We start from the raw sequence: 17,597 nt of genomic DNA on the forward strand, positions 1-17,597 counted from the left end.
CACCACAGTGAGAAGCCCACGCACCACAATGAGGAGTAACCCCTGCTCACTGCAACTAGAGAAAGCTGGCGCACAGAAACGACGACCCAACATAGCCAAAAATAAAAACAAACAAACAAATAAATAAATTTATAAAAAAAAAAAAAGATAATTTGGGGATATATTACACTATTAACAAAACAAAGCAGTGAGGGTTTAGGAGGCAGAATGTCTATTCTGCTCAATTCCTCTCTCTAGGGTCAGACAAGACCACTGATCAGAATGCTGTAAAGTACTAACCTAAGCTATGCCAAGCAGTGCTGATGCCTCCCTGGTTAAAGGCTGGCAGTAATTAAAGAGTCCAGGTATCAAAGAAATTCCCTAATGCTTCAGATTAACAGAGAGAACTTCAAAACTAACTTCACCAAGCATTTACTAACAATAGATAATTAAAGCAAGACCAGTCACTGATAATAAAACTTAATTTTACTAATAAGCTAAAATGAATATTTAATTTCTCTTTTATTGCAAATAAAACTAACTATATTATATAATTAAAATAAAATGTAAAAAGTAGAACTGTAGCTTCTGGAGAAAGAACAAGAGATTTTCATTTCAATAAAAATCCTTTCTAAGCAAAATAGAAAAAAAAAAAGATGGATAAATCTGACTTTAAAAAATGTCTGGGAAAAAATATTAACCAAAGTGAAATGAAATGACAATCTGGGGGATATAAAATTTTGCCACATATCTATACCAACACAAATACATATACATATGTACACACGCACATTTTTATAACATATTTATATACACATATATAAAATCTTTGCAGCATATAACACATGTATTTTAATAAATATATACTTCTCTGTATACTTTACATATTATATAAATGTATATATACAGAGAGTGAGAAAGAATAAGAGAGCTCTTACAAAGCAATGTGAAAAAGATACACAACCCAATAGAATAATGGCAAGAGACATGATTAGGAGATTCCCAGAAGATGAGATTATAAAACATCAGATTTGCAAAGATCAAAAATCTAATAATGGGGGCATCCCTGGTGGCGCAGTGGTTAAGGATCCGCCTGCCAATGCAGGGGACACGGGTTCGATCCCTGGTCCGGGGAGATCCCACATGCAGCGGAGCAACTAAGCCCGTGCGCTACAACTACTGAGCCTGCACTCTAGAGCCTGCGAGCCACAACTACTGAAGCCTGCGCACCTAGAGCCTGTGCTCTGCAACAAGAGAAGCCACTGCAATGAGAAGCCTGCACACCACAATGAAGAGTAGCCCCAGCTCCCCGCAACTAGAAAAAGCCCACACGCCCCAACAAAGACCCAACGCAGCCAAAAATTAAAAAAAAAAGTCTAATAATGGCCTTCCAGTTACCTCTCTGAGGTCTTGTTGTTTTTCCCTTCCCTCATTCCACTCCAGCCACGCTACTTCCTTGCTGTTCCTTGAAGATGCAAGGTGATTTTTCACCCACAGCTTTGTACCCATCATCCTGTGATACTGCCCCAGACAGCCACATGGCTTACTCCCCCATCTCAAGTCTTTGCCTGCCTGACTGCCCTATTTAAAACTGCAACCCTACCTGCCACTACCATAGACACAACATCCACCTCCCCTGCTTATTTTTCTCCACAGCACTCATCACCTTGTAAAATACTATTTATTTTACTTATTTTTTCTGTTTACTGCCTATCTCTGCAGGGTCTTTATTTTGTTTACTGCTTATTGCCAATATCATGAATAGTGCTTGGTACACAGTAGGTGCTCAACAAATACTTGTTCCACAGTGTTAGTGAGGGGACAGAGAAAACAGGCACTCTCAAACAGTTGGAAAGATTATAAACTGATAGTCTTTGAAGCACAAATTGGCAATATCTACCAAAATTTAAAATTATATACTATTTGACCCAGAAAAACCACTTTTAGGAATTTATTCCACAAATATACTAGTATATACACACAAAGTTGTATACACAAAGTTGTCCGCAAGCAAAAGGAGTAGTTTTTAAAATATAGTATATATTATTTACTATTCAGTTGTAAAATATGTGTATTAAATCTGTATGTGCCAAGATTTAGTAATGATTTCCAAGGTATAATGATATAAAGAAAAAAGCAACAGAGAAAAGGGAGAACGGTTTGATCCCATTTGTGATTTAACTTTTACAGACCAGGGAAGGGTGTTATTTGTCTATGCATTGGTATTTCAAGAAGGAAGCACAAGATACTCTTTTAACAGTGATTGTCTCTGGGGATAGAGTCTGGGGAAATGGGGTGGAAGAGACATCTTTATTATGTATCTTTATATATGTCTGATTGATTGCCATGTACTTATACTGCCTTTTCATTAAAGTTTTTTTTAAAAAGTGTATTATAGCCACCAAAGCAGACAGAAACAGACTCTGGAATTTTCATTTAATAGATTAAGAAAGTAAGAGGCAAATAATGGTACCATGTACAAAATAACAAAATTAAATGAGGAGTTGAGGTTAGAAATAAAGTTTCCCTATTAGTTCCAATGCTTGTGCTTTAGTTCCAAGAACATTAAACTTCATCTCAAGTGTTTCTTAAGGTACTATCAGTAGCACAGGGTAACAATAAAACACTTGAAACAAATTCAAACTCATTTTCAGCCACTTCAATGAAAATTAATCTTTTTTATAAAATAGGACTCTAGAGTAGATGATCCCTAGGGTCTTTTTTCCACTCATAAAAAGTATGTCTTTTGTGTTACAGTACTGTCGTTAGGCAAGTGAATTCCTTCATATTTCCACGTATAGCACAATGTCACCTTTTTTGTCTGGTTTTATTCCCGTTTAATATAATGTTTGACTTCCTTAGTGTGTCCTTCTGGTTTGTAAGTATTAATAAAAGGTTAAGGCATTGCATGAACTTTAAATAACACCAGTAAAACATGAATGGAGGTAAAGATCAAAATAAAACCCTACAGAAAAAAATATCACTTACCTTTCTTGAATAGAAGAACTGAATACGTAGCGCAAGCAGCAAGCCCACACCTGAGGACTATAGATATGTATAATTCCAGACAGCCAGCTAAAACAAAAAATAGAAATTAAAAACTATAGTCATTTTACAAAATAGTACTTAACATCCTTTAGATTATGTTCTTCTCAAGGTAATGTGGCAGAAATTCTTGGCATTCACCAGGAACAGATTAAAGGGCTCATAAATAAGAAATCTATGAACATTAAACCATGCTGATAATTAAGAGGGAGACTATAGATATACCTATAACCACAGACAGATACAGAGAGAGAGCACTACTTTCTGTCCTCTTCCACCTGAAATGATGGTAAAACTGTGGGAAAGAAAATGGTTAACAATAGAGGTGAAAGCAGAAATCAATTAGAATCAATTAGCCTGCATTAGAAAGAATAGGCTGAATTAGGGGAGAAAGAAGTTAGCAGCCTAAAACCATAGAGTTATTGAGAGGATTTAAGTCTATAAATATACAGGTAGGCTGAAAAACAGAAAACTCTTCTTTTAAAATATTTTTTTATTATTTTTTTAAGTATTTATTTATTTATTTATTTTGGCTGCACTGGCTCTTAGTTGCAGCATGCAAACTCTTAGTCGTGGCATGCATGCAGAATCTAGCTTCCCGACCAGGGATCAAACCCCGGCCCCCTGCATTGGGAGCACGGGGTCTTACCCACTGGACCGCCAGGGAAGTCTCAGAAAACTCTTAATAGATATTCACTTAGCAGCAATAACACACAGCCACTACCAGGACCAGAGCAAAAGGACTGTAAGGAGATTTCATGGTCCACAGAACATTTCTGTACTCTCATTTTTTTTTTTTTAAACATCTTTATTGGAGTATAATTGCTTTACAATGGTATATTAGTTTCTGCTTTATAACAAAGTGAATCAGTTATACATATACATATGTTCCCATATCTCTTCCCTCTTGCGTCTCCGTTCCTCCCATTACTCTCATTTTTTAAGTCTGCGCATACCATTCCCACATATGGGTTCCCTTCCCAATCAATCCTCCCTTCTATTATCTACACACTTAAAGGTCCAGCTCAAGTTTGCCTTCTCTAAGAAAATGTCCCCTATCATCTCTCTTGCAAACAGTAATAGTGCTCACTGTCTAAATTGTTTATTTCATAGTAAATCATATACTTTCTTATTATTTATCTTTCTATGTGGGAATATTTGAATATTTTATCGCCTCACCTTTATTAATTCCTTGAGGAGCTTTAAATCCCAACACAGTATAAAACATAATACTATGTATAGGGTAAGCACTCAATAAATACTGAATTAATATAAATTTCTGATTGAATAATCTATCTAAATGTCATTAACCACCAACTCGAAAAGAGATTGCCATAAACACTAAAGAGAATTTCTGCAAAATTGCCTGGCAGTGAATTTTAAACAGTGTTATCCTGACTCCTGAGTTCTTCATGGTGCCTTAAGGACAGGGGTAGTGAATAAGGTTAAAGAAACAGGGCTGTAAGGCTTCAACTTCAACCAGAAGAATTCAGCTTTGTTTTATATACTGGAATTCTTCCTAAGATTGGAAAAAAATCTTGTTTTAACTGATTCAGCTGTTAAAATAAGAAAGCTTAAGCATCATTGGCATTTATGGTTTTATAAGGTGATCCAAGTATTAATGACATATTCATAGAACAAATGATTCACATGCTTATAATATACATTTGAATACATATATGGCTGAAAAGGTTTTCATAAGTAATGCAATACTTACATTCCCACTAATGGTAGAGAATAAACCTTGGGATCAGATTCCAGCAAAAGTAACAATTTGCGTGTCTCATCCATGGTAAGATATCTAAACAGAAGACATTCATGTAAAAACAACTGGAAATATGCACTTTTACCTAAAAGAGATAATCTGAGTGCTGAAGAAGTATATTTCAAGCAGAGGAGAGGATTCAAATGAATAATTTCTCTTACATACACATGCACACAAAGAAAACAGTTCAAAGTGTAGAAAAAGATTCTAGTAATTATGAGGATGACATGGAAGATATTTAATATCTTAAAATTTCTATATATTAAAATGGTCATTGAAGATTACATACCTTTTGAAAAAGTTTGCTCTAAAAGTATCAACTTTTTTTAATCAAAAGTATTAAAATCAAGGCTAACAATTTCAGAACCAAATAGGTTTCCCTGGGAGAAATGAATTTCCTGTTGCTGGAAGTATTCAAGCATGCAGGTGACTTGACAAGATTGCAACAGATGTGACTTCTCACTGAAGGAGGCTGAATTAGGTGAGGGATATTCAATCTTCCATGTACTATATTCCTCCAACCGCTATCAAAGAATTTTGCAACCATCATGATAGAACCCCAAAGCTCACTTTTCCCTAAAAGGACATTATACTACATTTATACTTTGTTAATATAATATACTTATTACTGACAATAAGTTTTAAGAATATGGTAAGTACAACTGTCAAGAGTTTACTGTTATGGCTTTAAAACACAAAAGTAAAAACAATGCCATCTGTGATATAAAGTCTTAATAGTATCACTGAGGATACATTTTATTGCTATAATAACCCTAAAACACAAAGATGATGAATTTATCAAGCCATGTGACAAGATGATTAAGCCTGAGTTGGCACAAGATTTATGTATCAACAATGACCCTTACACCTGCTTTGAGAGCTCTTCTGCCTTGACAACCTGATAAACCAGCTTAGGCTTTCCATGATTTTCCCAGGCAATTTGGACACACCTTCCTGCTTTCCCTGCACTATATATAAACCCCTATTACGTTTATCCACATCATGTTTACATGATAATATACTTAGTGGACAGTAAGTATGGTTTTTTTATCTATTTAGTGCCAGTGTATAACACAATACTATTCCACAATGGATCCTAATAAATATTAGGGTAAACAAGTGAATGTGGTCAAAGAAAAAGGCAAACGTCATAAATTAAATAATTCTAGGTAGAAAGGGGCAAGAGGAATAAGTGATTAGATAGAATATTGAACATCCAGGGTTACTACTGGCATGCCAAGGGGTCACAAAGGAATAATTCAAAGAAAGGTAAATTCAGGCTTCACTAGATAGACACAGGTACTAAGGAAAATAAATTAATTTTTTGGTTAATTTTAACACAAATTTCTATGTACCGATTGAGAAGTATTTTATTACTCCAAGAGAATTAAATGTTCAATTTAATTCAAACACTTTTTAATCACTATCACCTTTGACCATTCCATGATTTTGGAATATAGCAACGCTTTTTCTTTTGTGCCACCCCAACCAGAAAGGTGCTCTGATCAGCATGTGGGAACTTTTCTTGTTGTTCCAGGGACCTCTGAAAAGAAAATCCTTTTTCTTACCCTCTTTTGAAGAGGCATTTTTGGTAGACAAGACTTGAAGTTGAGTTTACCTTGCCAAACATTTTCAGCTCTAGAGACCTAACAGGAACTAGGGTGGAGTCAGTGGGAAAGGAAGCCAGAAGTGAATTGCTTAGACTTTAAAGCAGTTGGTGCTTACATTGTCTGACTTAGCTCAGTAGACAATGGATAAAGAAAGTGGATGAGGATTCAGGGAAGCAGCCCTGCTGAGGATCAGAAAGCAAGCAATTTGGCTTACATTTCCTAAGAATCTAAGAGCGTTAATAGGAAGCTAGAGAGGATGCTGCTTCAGCTATGTGAGGAAACTCCACCCTCAAGTGGTTGACAATTTGGTAAGCAAGAGTATTATACATTATAATTTAATAATCTCCTTTATCTGCAGTGCTCATTATTCACAATCAAAACTGCATATTATAGGGCTTCCCTGGTGGTGCAGTGGTTAAGAATCTGCCCGCCAATGCAAGGGACACGGGTTCGAGCTCTGGCCCGGGAAGATCCCACATGCCGCGGAGTAACTAAGCCCGTGCACCACAACTACTGAGCCTGAGCTCTAGAGCCCGCAAGCCACAACTACTGAGCCCACGTGCCACAACTACTGAAGCCTGCGTGCCTAGAGCCCGTGCTCCGCAACAAGAGAAGCCACGACAATGTGAAGCCCGTGCACCGCAATGAAGAGTAGCCCCCGCTCACCGCAACTAGAGAAAGCCTGTGCACAGCAACGAAGACCCAACACAGCCAAAAAATAAATTAATTAATAAATAAGTTAATTTTTTTAAAACCCCTGCATATTATAAATAATTCTCCAGCCTCCATTAGGCTCATTATCAGAAAACTATATTCAGTAAAAATTAACAACTTTTTCACCTTCCTTGGTTATTTATCTAGCTGCCACAGATCTCAGGCATGTAAACTGACCAAACAATTATTTCATATTGTGTGAATAACATGAAAATATACTAATGTGACGAATATTTAAAATTTTGGATGAATAGCTCTTTTACTTACCCATATTTATAGGTACCTTGAACTCGAGAAATATTCAGATTACTGCTCAAGTTTCTTGCCAGAGCTGTTGGAATAATGGGGATGGGCTTCACAGGTGTGCATTTAAAGGTATTTGCTAGAGTTACTGCTGCCCAATCCAAGTCAAAATCCACAGTGTCCAGACTCTCCCTGGAAGTGATATGAGCTCTTAGGGAAAGCAGTTTACCACAATCCAAGGAATCTTTGCTACACACATGATGCTGCAGAGCCTGAGGAATCAATATTATACAATTATTTTAAAGCTTTGAAATTTGTCCTTATCTCTGAAGGTTTTGTTTCATATATCTTACATTAACAAAATTAAACAATTTCTGATTTGCAACATTTCAATTCTCTTATTTCTTCCATGTGACCAAAAGGTTACATGAATAATTATGTTAAAGCAAAAAAGATTTACTAAACCAAGCTCCATCACATATTTCCAACCTATATGTCTCAGCAGCATTTTAAACTCTTACTGGAGAATGTCGCTTTCAATAAATATTTATTACGTGGCTAAAAATGGGCATAAATTAACTTTGACTCAGTCTCAGAGAATCTAAGGTCCATTCCTCTCTGATTCTTTTCTTATTACCCCAAATTGTCAAGTTAGTTCTTCCTCTGTAGTTGCTCATGCAGACTGTGCCCTTTCTGGTCTCACTGCCACCACTCTGCTATAGGCTAATACACCCACCTCTAATACACATCTGACTACTGCAATGGCCTAACTATTCTGACTTCAGTCAGCCCTCCCTATCACATTAACCATCCCTGATTTAACAGTATTTCCTCTTTTCAAAAATTTTCAATGAAAAACATGGCCCATTAGATAAAGTTCAAATTCCGTAGCCTGGCAGACAAGGCTCTCTATGATCTAAACAAACTAATACTCAAGTCTGACTGCCCACAAATCCAGCAAAAATCTCCACCCTCAATGTTACCCTGAGCACATCTTGCACTTTGCTATCTTGGTCATGTTGCTTCCTCTTCTGGAATGCTACCCATATTACCTACCTAGGATTTCTGTCCTCAGAAGCCATATCTAATTGCATTTTAGGTCAACATCATTTAGTCAGAAATTAAATGAATACCTATTAAATATGGGTTTATTAAAATATAACACAGTACACATAGTTTGATTCTTGTGTTGAATAAGGAATAATCACATTATCAACAAATCTCACCTTAAAAGCTGAATTGAAGTTATCTGCATTATGCACTATTATTTCTCTTGAACAAAGTCCTTGAGTATGAATTTTGCATGGGATCACAAAGTCCCCAGGAAGAGAAGCAGTAGGGGTTCTTTCTAAGCATTCAGGTACCTCTCGACCAGGATCAAAACGATCTATTGTCAATGTCACACTTTCTTCATCTGAAGAACAAAAATAGCAGTTATTATATTGCACGCCAATTATGAAATGTGAAATTAACCAAGCAAGCCTAGATTACAGGAAAGCATTTTGTTCATACTAAGAGTACACTAAACTTTCATTTAAAAAGAATGACTTTCATATATATTTATCCACCTGACCAAACTGTAAAGTCTATGATGAGTAGTGTCAACTTTTACTCATCTTCATAACGTTGGTATACAGTAAAGAAAATTAGCCAAAGTACATTACAGTAATTGACTGAAACAGTAAACATAAAATCTATTATACTCATAAAAATAATTTTTCAAAGTATATTACCTTCATCTACTGTGAGAGAACCAAGTAAAAAGCATGGCAAGTTTTCTTTATTCTGCTTAGCATGACGACAAGCAAGTCGGATGGTCTTTTCAGTTACCACAAGCTTTGGATTTCTAAAAAATAACAAGTCTTTTACAAATGTGGTGGATCTGATAGCCTAAAAAACCTTCCTGCCATGAAATGTTGCCTAAAATATAATACACATCTTTTAAAATGTATAGAAAGATCACTTTTGGGAAATCCTAGGGTCAAAGGCAGCGGGTAAGGAGGACTGCGTGGAAAGCAGAATTGCAATAAGCAGACACTGAAGTTATAGTTGTTCTCCAGGCATTCATAAAATTCTTAATTTTATGAATTTTAGGATCAAGAACCTATGAGCCCTCCTGTTTTTGTAAACAAAGTTTGATTGAAATAGTCACATCCATTTGTTTACATATGATCTATGGACTTCAGATACTAGCATTATTGAATACAGAATATAAATACAATTCACATGTTTAAAGAAATATAAAAGGGACTCTAAAATATGAGTAAGGAACAAGATACTATCAAAAAAGACCAGACAAATTTATTATTCCATAAACTGTGTGTATATATTATAAATAATCTTTCACATATAGAGTATACTCCCACATTTACAAACCTAAATGAACAGATTAGATGGCAACTAAGCACAGCTCAAGAGAAAATTAGAAGAGCTGAAGAATAAAAGAAATTACTCAAAATGCAGCAGAGAAAGATGGCAATAGAAAATATAGGTTAACAGACACATAGAAAAGAATGAACAAGTCTGACAAATATTTAAACTTCCACAAGACACTCTCTGTTTTTGTCAATGATACCATCCTTCTCTGAGAACTTAAATACTTTTTTTTTTTTTAATTTATTTTTGGCTATATTGGGTCTTCGTTGCTGCACATGGGCTTTCTCTAGTTGTGGTAAGCGGGGGCTACTCTTCGTTGAGGAGCGTGGGCTTCTCGTTGCGGTGCCTTCTCTTGTTGCGGAGCACGGGCTCTAGGCACACAGGCTCAGTAGATGTGGCACGAAGGCTCAGTAGTTGTGGCTCGCAGGCTCTAGAGTGCAGGCTCAGTAGTTGTGGCACATGGGCGTAGCTGCTCCGTGGCATGTGGGATCTTCCTGGACCAGGGCTTGAACCTGTGTCCCCTGCATTGGCAGGCAGATTCTTAACCACTGCACCATGAGGGAGGCCCTTAAATACTTTTTGACTTGTAATTTTCCTTTAGTTCCTCTATTCAGTTGATCATCAAATGCTATACATTTCTTCAAAACACCTTGTTTCATTCTTTCCTCTTGGTCTCCACACTGCTACACTGCTCTAAACCCTTATAAGAGCTAGCATTTATTGACTACCTCCTATGTCCAGGCACTGTGCCAACTGCTGCTTTACAGCCTGTCTCATTTAATCCTTACAAGAGTACTATGAAATAAGTGTCATATCCCCATTTTATAAATAAGGAAACTGATCCTTGGCTACTTTACTGAGGTCACTTAAATAAGAAAGGGTAAAATCAGGATTTGACCCTCCAGGAAGTCTGACTCCAGTTACACCACCTTAAACCACTACAGAATAAATCTACATTCCTTGGATTATAGAAAATCATTTCGCATTAGGCTGACTCTAGGGTCTCCCCACTATGATCCATCCTTCTTAGAACTCTGCTTTTAGCAAGTAACTCTCTTATATATAAAATCTCAGTGGATCTCTATTTTCTATTACCTGAAGACTAAGCTTCTATGTCTTTCACGATCCTGGCCATACCGAAATATTTTATGTTCCTTCTAAAATGGGCTATTCAACTCAAAATCAATCTTCTCAGTGTTCTTCAAAGACACCATGCGGAAGCATGACGAAAAACTCAGTTTTTATTATATTTTGTCTCTTTTGAATTCCTATAATACTTAGAACTTTAGATTTGCAGAATATTTTAACTGTGAAATTAAGATTACTTCTCAAAAGCACAAGGAACAGATTTAAGAAGCAGCAGAAAGAATACTTTGTATGAGGGGAGCTCCTGAATGGAAAAGTTTAAAAAAGAAAAATGGATCACTGTAATCATTGCCTTACATATTCTTTTGACTCCTGTTTAAACTGGTTTGATTTGGAAAGAGAAACGTTTTATACCTGTGGTAATTGAGATGTAAGTAGATATAATCTCCAATTGGCACTGGGTTCCAAAGCGCACATTTTGACGGAGGAAAATAGAAAGGCACCATCCTGCTTGAAGAAAACCTTAAAAAAATTTTTTTTTTAAAAATCAAAGCACAATGAAAAACAGTAGAAATTTTATAAGCAACAGTTTAACTGTAAATGATAGGGATTTCAGATTACTTTTGTAATTTTAGAAGACTTGAAAAATATTTTTAAAAAGTAAAAAGGAAAGAAAAATCGCTTGTAACTCTACTATCAAGAGAATAAGCACTCAAAATTTAGGTATGACTTTCTGTCCTTTTATCCTATCCATATATATATTTATATACATGTGAGTCTTTTTAAAAAGAACTGGGAATATCAATTCTATAAAATCTTCTTTAAGTAACTGAAAAATGAATATAAACCATGAATTTACATTTAAATTTAAAATAATATCCATCCTTCTGAACTGATTTCTAAAGACTGTTTTTTAAAAAAATTTTATTTATTTATTTATTTATTTATTTTTGGCTGTGTTCGGTCTTCATTGCTGTGCGCAGGCTTTCTCTAGTTGCAGCGAGCAGGGGCTGCTCTTTGTTGCAGTGCACGGGCTTCTCATTGCGGTGGCTTCTCTTGTTGCGGAACACGGGCTCTAGGCACGCGGGCTTCAGTAGTTGTGGCATGTGGGCTCAGTCGCTGTGGCTCGTAGGCTCTAGAGCGCAGGCTCAGTAGTTGTGGTGCATGGGCTTTGTTGCTCCATGGCATGTGGGATCTTCCCAGCCTAGGGTTCGAACCCGTGTCCCCTGCATTGGCAGGCGGATTCTCACCCACTGCGCCACTAGGGAAGCCCTGAACTGATTTCTAGATGATTTCTAGATAATACTTAAAAAATTATGAAAAGCACAAAAACTTCTCAGGGTTTTCAAATTTGGTATCTTGGGCCCTATCACGTAAGTTTTTTATGTTACTGTTCTGTGTATTTTTTGGGTTTTTTTGGCAGTGCCACGTGGCATCAGGCACCAGGGATCGAACCTGTGCCCCCTGCAGTGGAAGCGTGGAGTCTCAACCACTGGATGGACAGGGAAGTCCCACACATAAATTTAATTAATGAAGCATCAAAAGGACATCATTAATAATTCCTCCACAAAGATCACACAAGCAATGTAAAGCAAGGTTTCAATGTTAAATCATATAGGATATCATCACAGAGTTTTTAATCACATGTAACTAAAGCAAGAAAGCTCTGACAGTGAGCTACTTACAGAAGTGCATTTGCATGGTAGTAGATTATGAAATAGTTGAACTGAAAAAATATTTATCATATCATGCACTAAGAATATCTTGTTCTAGATCTTACTTTCATGTTTCATCTGATAAAACTTCTCAACTAAAATATTAGCACCAGGGACTTTCCAAGTGGTCTAGTGGTTAAGAATCCGCCTTCCGATGCAGGGGATGCAGGTTCGATCTCCGGGTCGGGGATCTCACATGCCTCGGGGCAACTAAGCTCCCGTGCCCTCAACTAATGAGTGCTCGGGCCACAACTAGACAGAAGCCCATGCACTGCAGCGGAGGATCCCGCGTGCCGCAACTCAGACCTGGCACAGCCAAATAAATAAATAAATAAATATTTTTTAAAAAAAAGTCAATTGCAGTAAAAAAATATATATATATTAGTCCATTTACTGATCACTTACTATGTACCAGGCATCCTACTGGGCACTTTACATATACAATATTTCTCACTAAAACTGTTCTAGAAACACTTTATTGTCCACTTTATAGATAACAAACTGTAACTTTTATAACTTGATACAGCAACTAAGAGGCAGAGCTGGAATTTGAATCTAACTGTGGCTGATTTCAAAGCTTATACTACTAGAAACTGAATGATGTAGTGCTTTATCCACCACATTCTTAGCTATTTGCTTTCAAATCTTTGTCTGATTTGAGCTCATAATATCTATAAGGATTTTTAATCTCCCTTTTTTGAAATGAGGACACAGTCTGAAATTAAGAAATTTGTTCAAGGTCACAAAGGTAGTAAGTGACCAACTGTCAAGTTATCTGTGTCTCTATATCTAATATATTTATTATTTACCAATTGGTGAGAGGCACTATGACATAAGGGTTAAAAGCAAAGCCTGGAAATCAACTGCCTAGGTCTGAAACCTGGCTTCAAAATTTGCTGGCTGTGTGACCTTGATCAAGTTATTTAATGTCTCCGTGCCTCAGTTTCCTCAGCTGTTAAACAGAATAACATCAGTATCTCCTGGTAGAGTTATATTGAATATGAGTCAATATACGTAAAATGCTTAGAAAAATTCCTGGCTTATTGTAAGTGCTCAATGTTAGCTATTTCTTTTTGCTCTAAGTAGTCCATTGTACCTTTAAAGCCCAACCTACACTACTTCAGGTTTACTTCCTTGTAGTACAGAGTAGAAATCATTTCAGGTTTAAATACTGGCTATACCATTTACCAACTATATAATTTTGGATTGGTTAATCTCTCTATGCTAGCTTCCTCATTTAAAAAAAAAAAAGAGGGGGATAATAATAGTACCTACTCCTCATGGGTTTGTTGTGAGGATTACATAAAAATAATGTATGCAAAGTGCTCAGCACAAAACCTGGCAGAGCAAGATTTCAATAAATGCCGTTATTAGTCTTTTTCTTAATCTAAGGTATACAGGTAGACTTTAGAGGCAAGAGAGACACAAACGCCCTGAAATTGGGTGCAAAATGTTGCATGTATGTATAAAAGTATTTTTCCTTATAGGGAATGAGATTCATGGCTATCAGATATTCAAAGGGGTCTGTAACCAAAAATAATTCAAAACTGCTGCCCTAAAGCCCACAGATTACTGAAAACCAGAGTTCAATAAATGAATTAAAAAACTAGAGTTGAATATACCAGGAATAATCAGTTTAAATCACACAAGTATATTATCTTCCCTAGAATGTAAGGAATGGATTTGACCCAATAATAAAATTAAAGAGAAGAACAGAGGTTGACGAATTTTCAAAGAATAAGAGGTAGCAACAGGACAGAACAGAAGGGCCAAAATTAAGCAAAAGGAATATGACAGCCTCTTTGGGTCATGTTTCCCATTGTCTTCATCAAGAACATCTGGCACAAAGAAAAATAATACAGAAAATAAAGGTAACTCATGGATGCAACTCTAGTTTAGAAGAAAAAAATTCACACGTCAGCATTAATTGTTCTTCTCTGGGGGAAAAAAGAACAATAAATGATCCAAAGAGCCAAATAACACAAGCCAATTTGCCTGGTCCTCACAGTAGTGACAGATTGAGAAAATCAGGAGACAGGTGGCAAGCCCCTCCTTCCTACACCACTTGAGTGGGCAAAGGCTTAGGGACATGTAGGAAACTTGATACATCCAGTGTGAAATTTTTCCCATCAAGGAATTAGGGTTTAGAAGAAGGAAGGAACTCAACCACTTTCCCATTTGTCTAGGATGTAAATAAATATGTATGTGATCTTTAGCCTCAAAAGTTCAGGTACTATTTTTCATCAATAAAAAGACCCTCTGTGAAACTAAAATAAGGGAAGGAGGAAATGAGACTAATATTTACTGACTGCCTACTATGTCCCAGACCCTTTAGTTTAGTAACCTTATTTAACCCTTCACAATTATCTTCCGTTAGATATTACTGTCCCCAATTTACAGATGAGGAAACTGAGGCTTAGAGAAGTTAAATAACTTGATCACAGTCACCCACCTAATAAGTGGTAGAGCTGGGATATGGACTCAGATTTTCCTGGTTCTAAAGATTACTTTTTCCCCTCTATTCCAACCCAAGTTATATGAGCAGCTCTGAAAAAAAAACATTTTGTAAAAATATTTTTATACCTGGTATTCATCTGGGTCCCTGTGAGAGGATACGTAGGCTCCATGATAGTTAGTGAATGATTTACTCAATTTCACATGCTCAGGATCCTAAAGAAGTAAAAAGAATGTTATTAATGAGTGACAAAAACAAAAACTAAAAGGAAACATGATTTAACCACATATTAACAAAATAATAGACAAAGTTAGGTTACTTATGTGAAGTGTCTTCATCCATAATTAATAAAGTGCTTGTGGATTCTGATCATTTTCATACTTTACAGTATTCAGTATAATTAATGTTAATATTTATTCTAGGCAGCAAAACCCACCAATATATCTATTCATTAAGGAAAGTACAGATACTGCCCCAAGATCCTTGTATGAATTTAGTGAGCTGGGTAGGGCAGTAGTATTTTGGGCATGAGGTTTTGACCAAAAGCCTCATAATATTCAGAAAACCACAAAGAAGCAAATAGGAACAATTCGGGCCAGATGTTTATCAGGTCTATAATAAAGTCAACGAATCTTCAGTCTTGTGGAGATGGGAGGCAAATGCTGCATACCCACAAACTAACTTGTATCAGTGCCAAGTCAGCGGTGTTTCTTTGGCTCCACATACCCTCTCTGGGTAATCTCATCCACTCTCAATTGTTTCCACACCTATCTGTATATAACAAACTTTCAATTTCCACCTCTCTTTTGAGTTTCAAGCCCATATTTCTAATTGCCCACTGGATATCTAAATCTAAATATTACCTAAGCAAAATACAAACCTCAAAGTCCTTTCTTTACAGTTCATTATTTGCTATGTCTTTTTACTAAATCTTAGAGTTAATCTTTAGGCCCTGTACCTTCTACTTCAATTCTAGCAAAAATGAATTGTGTAAAGCAAGATAAGGAAGGAGAGAGTTATTCATGCTGGTGCAGAAGTCATTAGAAGAATTTTTCAGTTAAAGTCAGAAGCTGGAAATATTTATAAGAACAAAATCCTATTGAAAGTGCCCTTGTAAGGTTGATAAAAAGTCCCTGTTAGAGGTATCTGGACTTCACGCAGCTTCCAGGCAATGCATGTTTTAAACTCTAAAGTCCTTCTATGCTACTTGGTTGTCATGGATAACAATATTCAGATTGATAGTTGTAACTCTAGGAAGTAATAAAGTGCCGTTTTTCTTCATTAAACAAAAGAGTCTTAAAACTCCATATCTGTCTGCTCTTCCTTTATGCATTAGGGTAAAAAGATAATGTTGACCTACTTCTCATTTTAGAAAAACACACGAGACAATTTATTCTGACAGTAACACACAAGCAATTAAAGCTAGTGAAACATAACACCTATACCTAGCAAAACATATTCTCCCTGGATAATAGAAACCATCAAGTCATCCTTACCTCTTCCTTCCTCCCTCTTCCCCGATGTAAATTCTGTCTTTCCATCTCTGCTACCTCAGTTCCTGACTTCATCAGCTCTCACCAGATTTACTGAAATGTCCCCACAGTGCTGCTAGAAGGATATTTCTATATAAATCTGGTCAAGTTATTCTGCTTGAAGAGTTGATGGCTCTTCTCTATGTACAGAAAAAAGGACCTTCAAAATCTGGCCCCACCCTATTATTATTCCAAACTTAACCCCTATTTACTCCTCCAACAACACAATCAAAGTTAACTACTTGCAGTTTCCTAGTATCTTTGCACACCGGCTGTCCCCTTTACTTGGAAAGCCCTGGTAAACCCCCATCATCCTTCACAATCCAATCCGAATGTCAACTCCTCTGTGAAACCATTTCCTAGGCACCATGGTGGTGTTACTAACGCCTGTGTTCACATACACAGCATTTTCACGCTTTGCTGTTTATACATTACTTCCAGTAGACCACGAACTTCAAACGTTAACTGATTCCTTACTATGTAGCTGTCCGAGCACACAGGGCTTTAGTCAATAAATTTTCACAGTAAAAACTTTAAACGGCACGTTATCGATTGCAAACCTCGTTCACACACCTACGTACAAACGATTCCCAAGGAATTCATGGTCCGCTTAATTTATTTCTCCTACTAGCTTCCCTTCACTTCATTAGTCCAGGCTCCTGGAGGCCTGAACCCACCACTGGGCCCTGAGTGTTGCCCACCCTCCTTCCCCCCGTCCTGCTGCCGCTCCTCAGGGGAACCGAAGCACATAGCCCCACTCACCGCAACCTCCGCCGAGTCCAGGTTTGTTTGTTGGGCCGGAACAGAGGTCGGCCCCAAAGAGCGCCTCCGCCGACTCCGCCCCGCCTCTGGGACGTTGAGGTCGCGGGAACCAGGGCGGCAAACAGAAGCTCGCAAAACCGAAGTCCGCGCCACGCCTGCTAACTGGTCAGAAGCCCAACCCGTCAGGGAGCAAGGGCGGTGCCGAAGGCGTAACGCACGGTCGCCGCGACACCTTGGCGCTCTAGCCAATCAGCGCCCCGCACCGGTCCCATACCGACCAATCCCAACCCTCCGTGCAGAAAGGAGGGCGCCACC

The 17,597-nt window shown here is 37.2% G+C and overlaps 1 protein-coding gene across 4 annotated transcripts in view; it reads right to left on the reverse strand.

Moving 5' to 3' along the window:
• The window catches only part of STIL (STIL centriolar assembly protein), a 53,388-nt gene extending 36,063 nt beyond the window's left edge, over window positions 1-17,325 (reverse strand). For 3 of the 4 annotated variants that reach the window (XM_059898207.1, XM_059898191.1, XM_059898215.1), the window contains exons 1-8: window positions 16,485-16,535; window positions 15,117-15,203; window positions 11,233-11,340; window positions 9,090-9,202; window positions 8,583-8,770; window positions 7,381-7,628; window positions 4,742-4,825; window positions 2,968-3,054 (exon numbers count right to left, since the gene is read on the reverse strand). In XM_059898207.1, coding sequence (XP_059754190.1) covers window positions 2,968-3,054; window positions 4,742-4,825; window positions 7,381-7,628; window positions 8,583-8,770; window positions 9,090-9,202; window positions 11,233-11,340; window positions 15,117-15,160 — 872 coding nt within the window. In that variant the 5' untranslated portion in view covers window positions 15,161-15,203; window positions 16,485-16,535. Of the gene's footprint in view, window positions 1-2,967; window positions 3,055-4,741; window positions 4,826-7,380; window positions 7,629-8,582; window positions 8,771-9,089; window positions 9,203-11,232; window positions 11,341-15,116; window positions 15,204-16,484; window positions 16,536-17,282 lie in introns of those variants that run through there. The other variant, XM_059898200.1, reaches the window with a different exon arrangement.
• Window positions 17,326-17,597: the final 272 nt, after the last annotated feature.

This window comes from Balaenoptera ricei, chromosome 1 (assembly GCF_028023285.1).
Source record: "Balaenoptera ricei isolate mBalRic1 chromosome 1, mBalRic1.hap2, whole genome shotgun sequence".
Taxonomy (NCBI): Eukaryota; Metazoa; Chordata; class Mammalia; order Artiodactyla; family Balaenopteridae; genus Balaenoptera; species Balaenoptera ricei.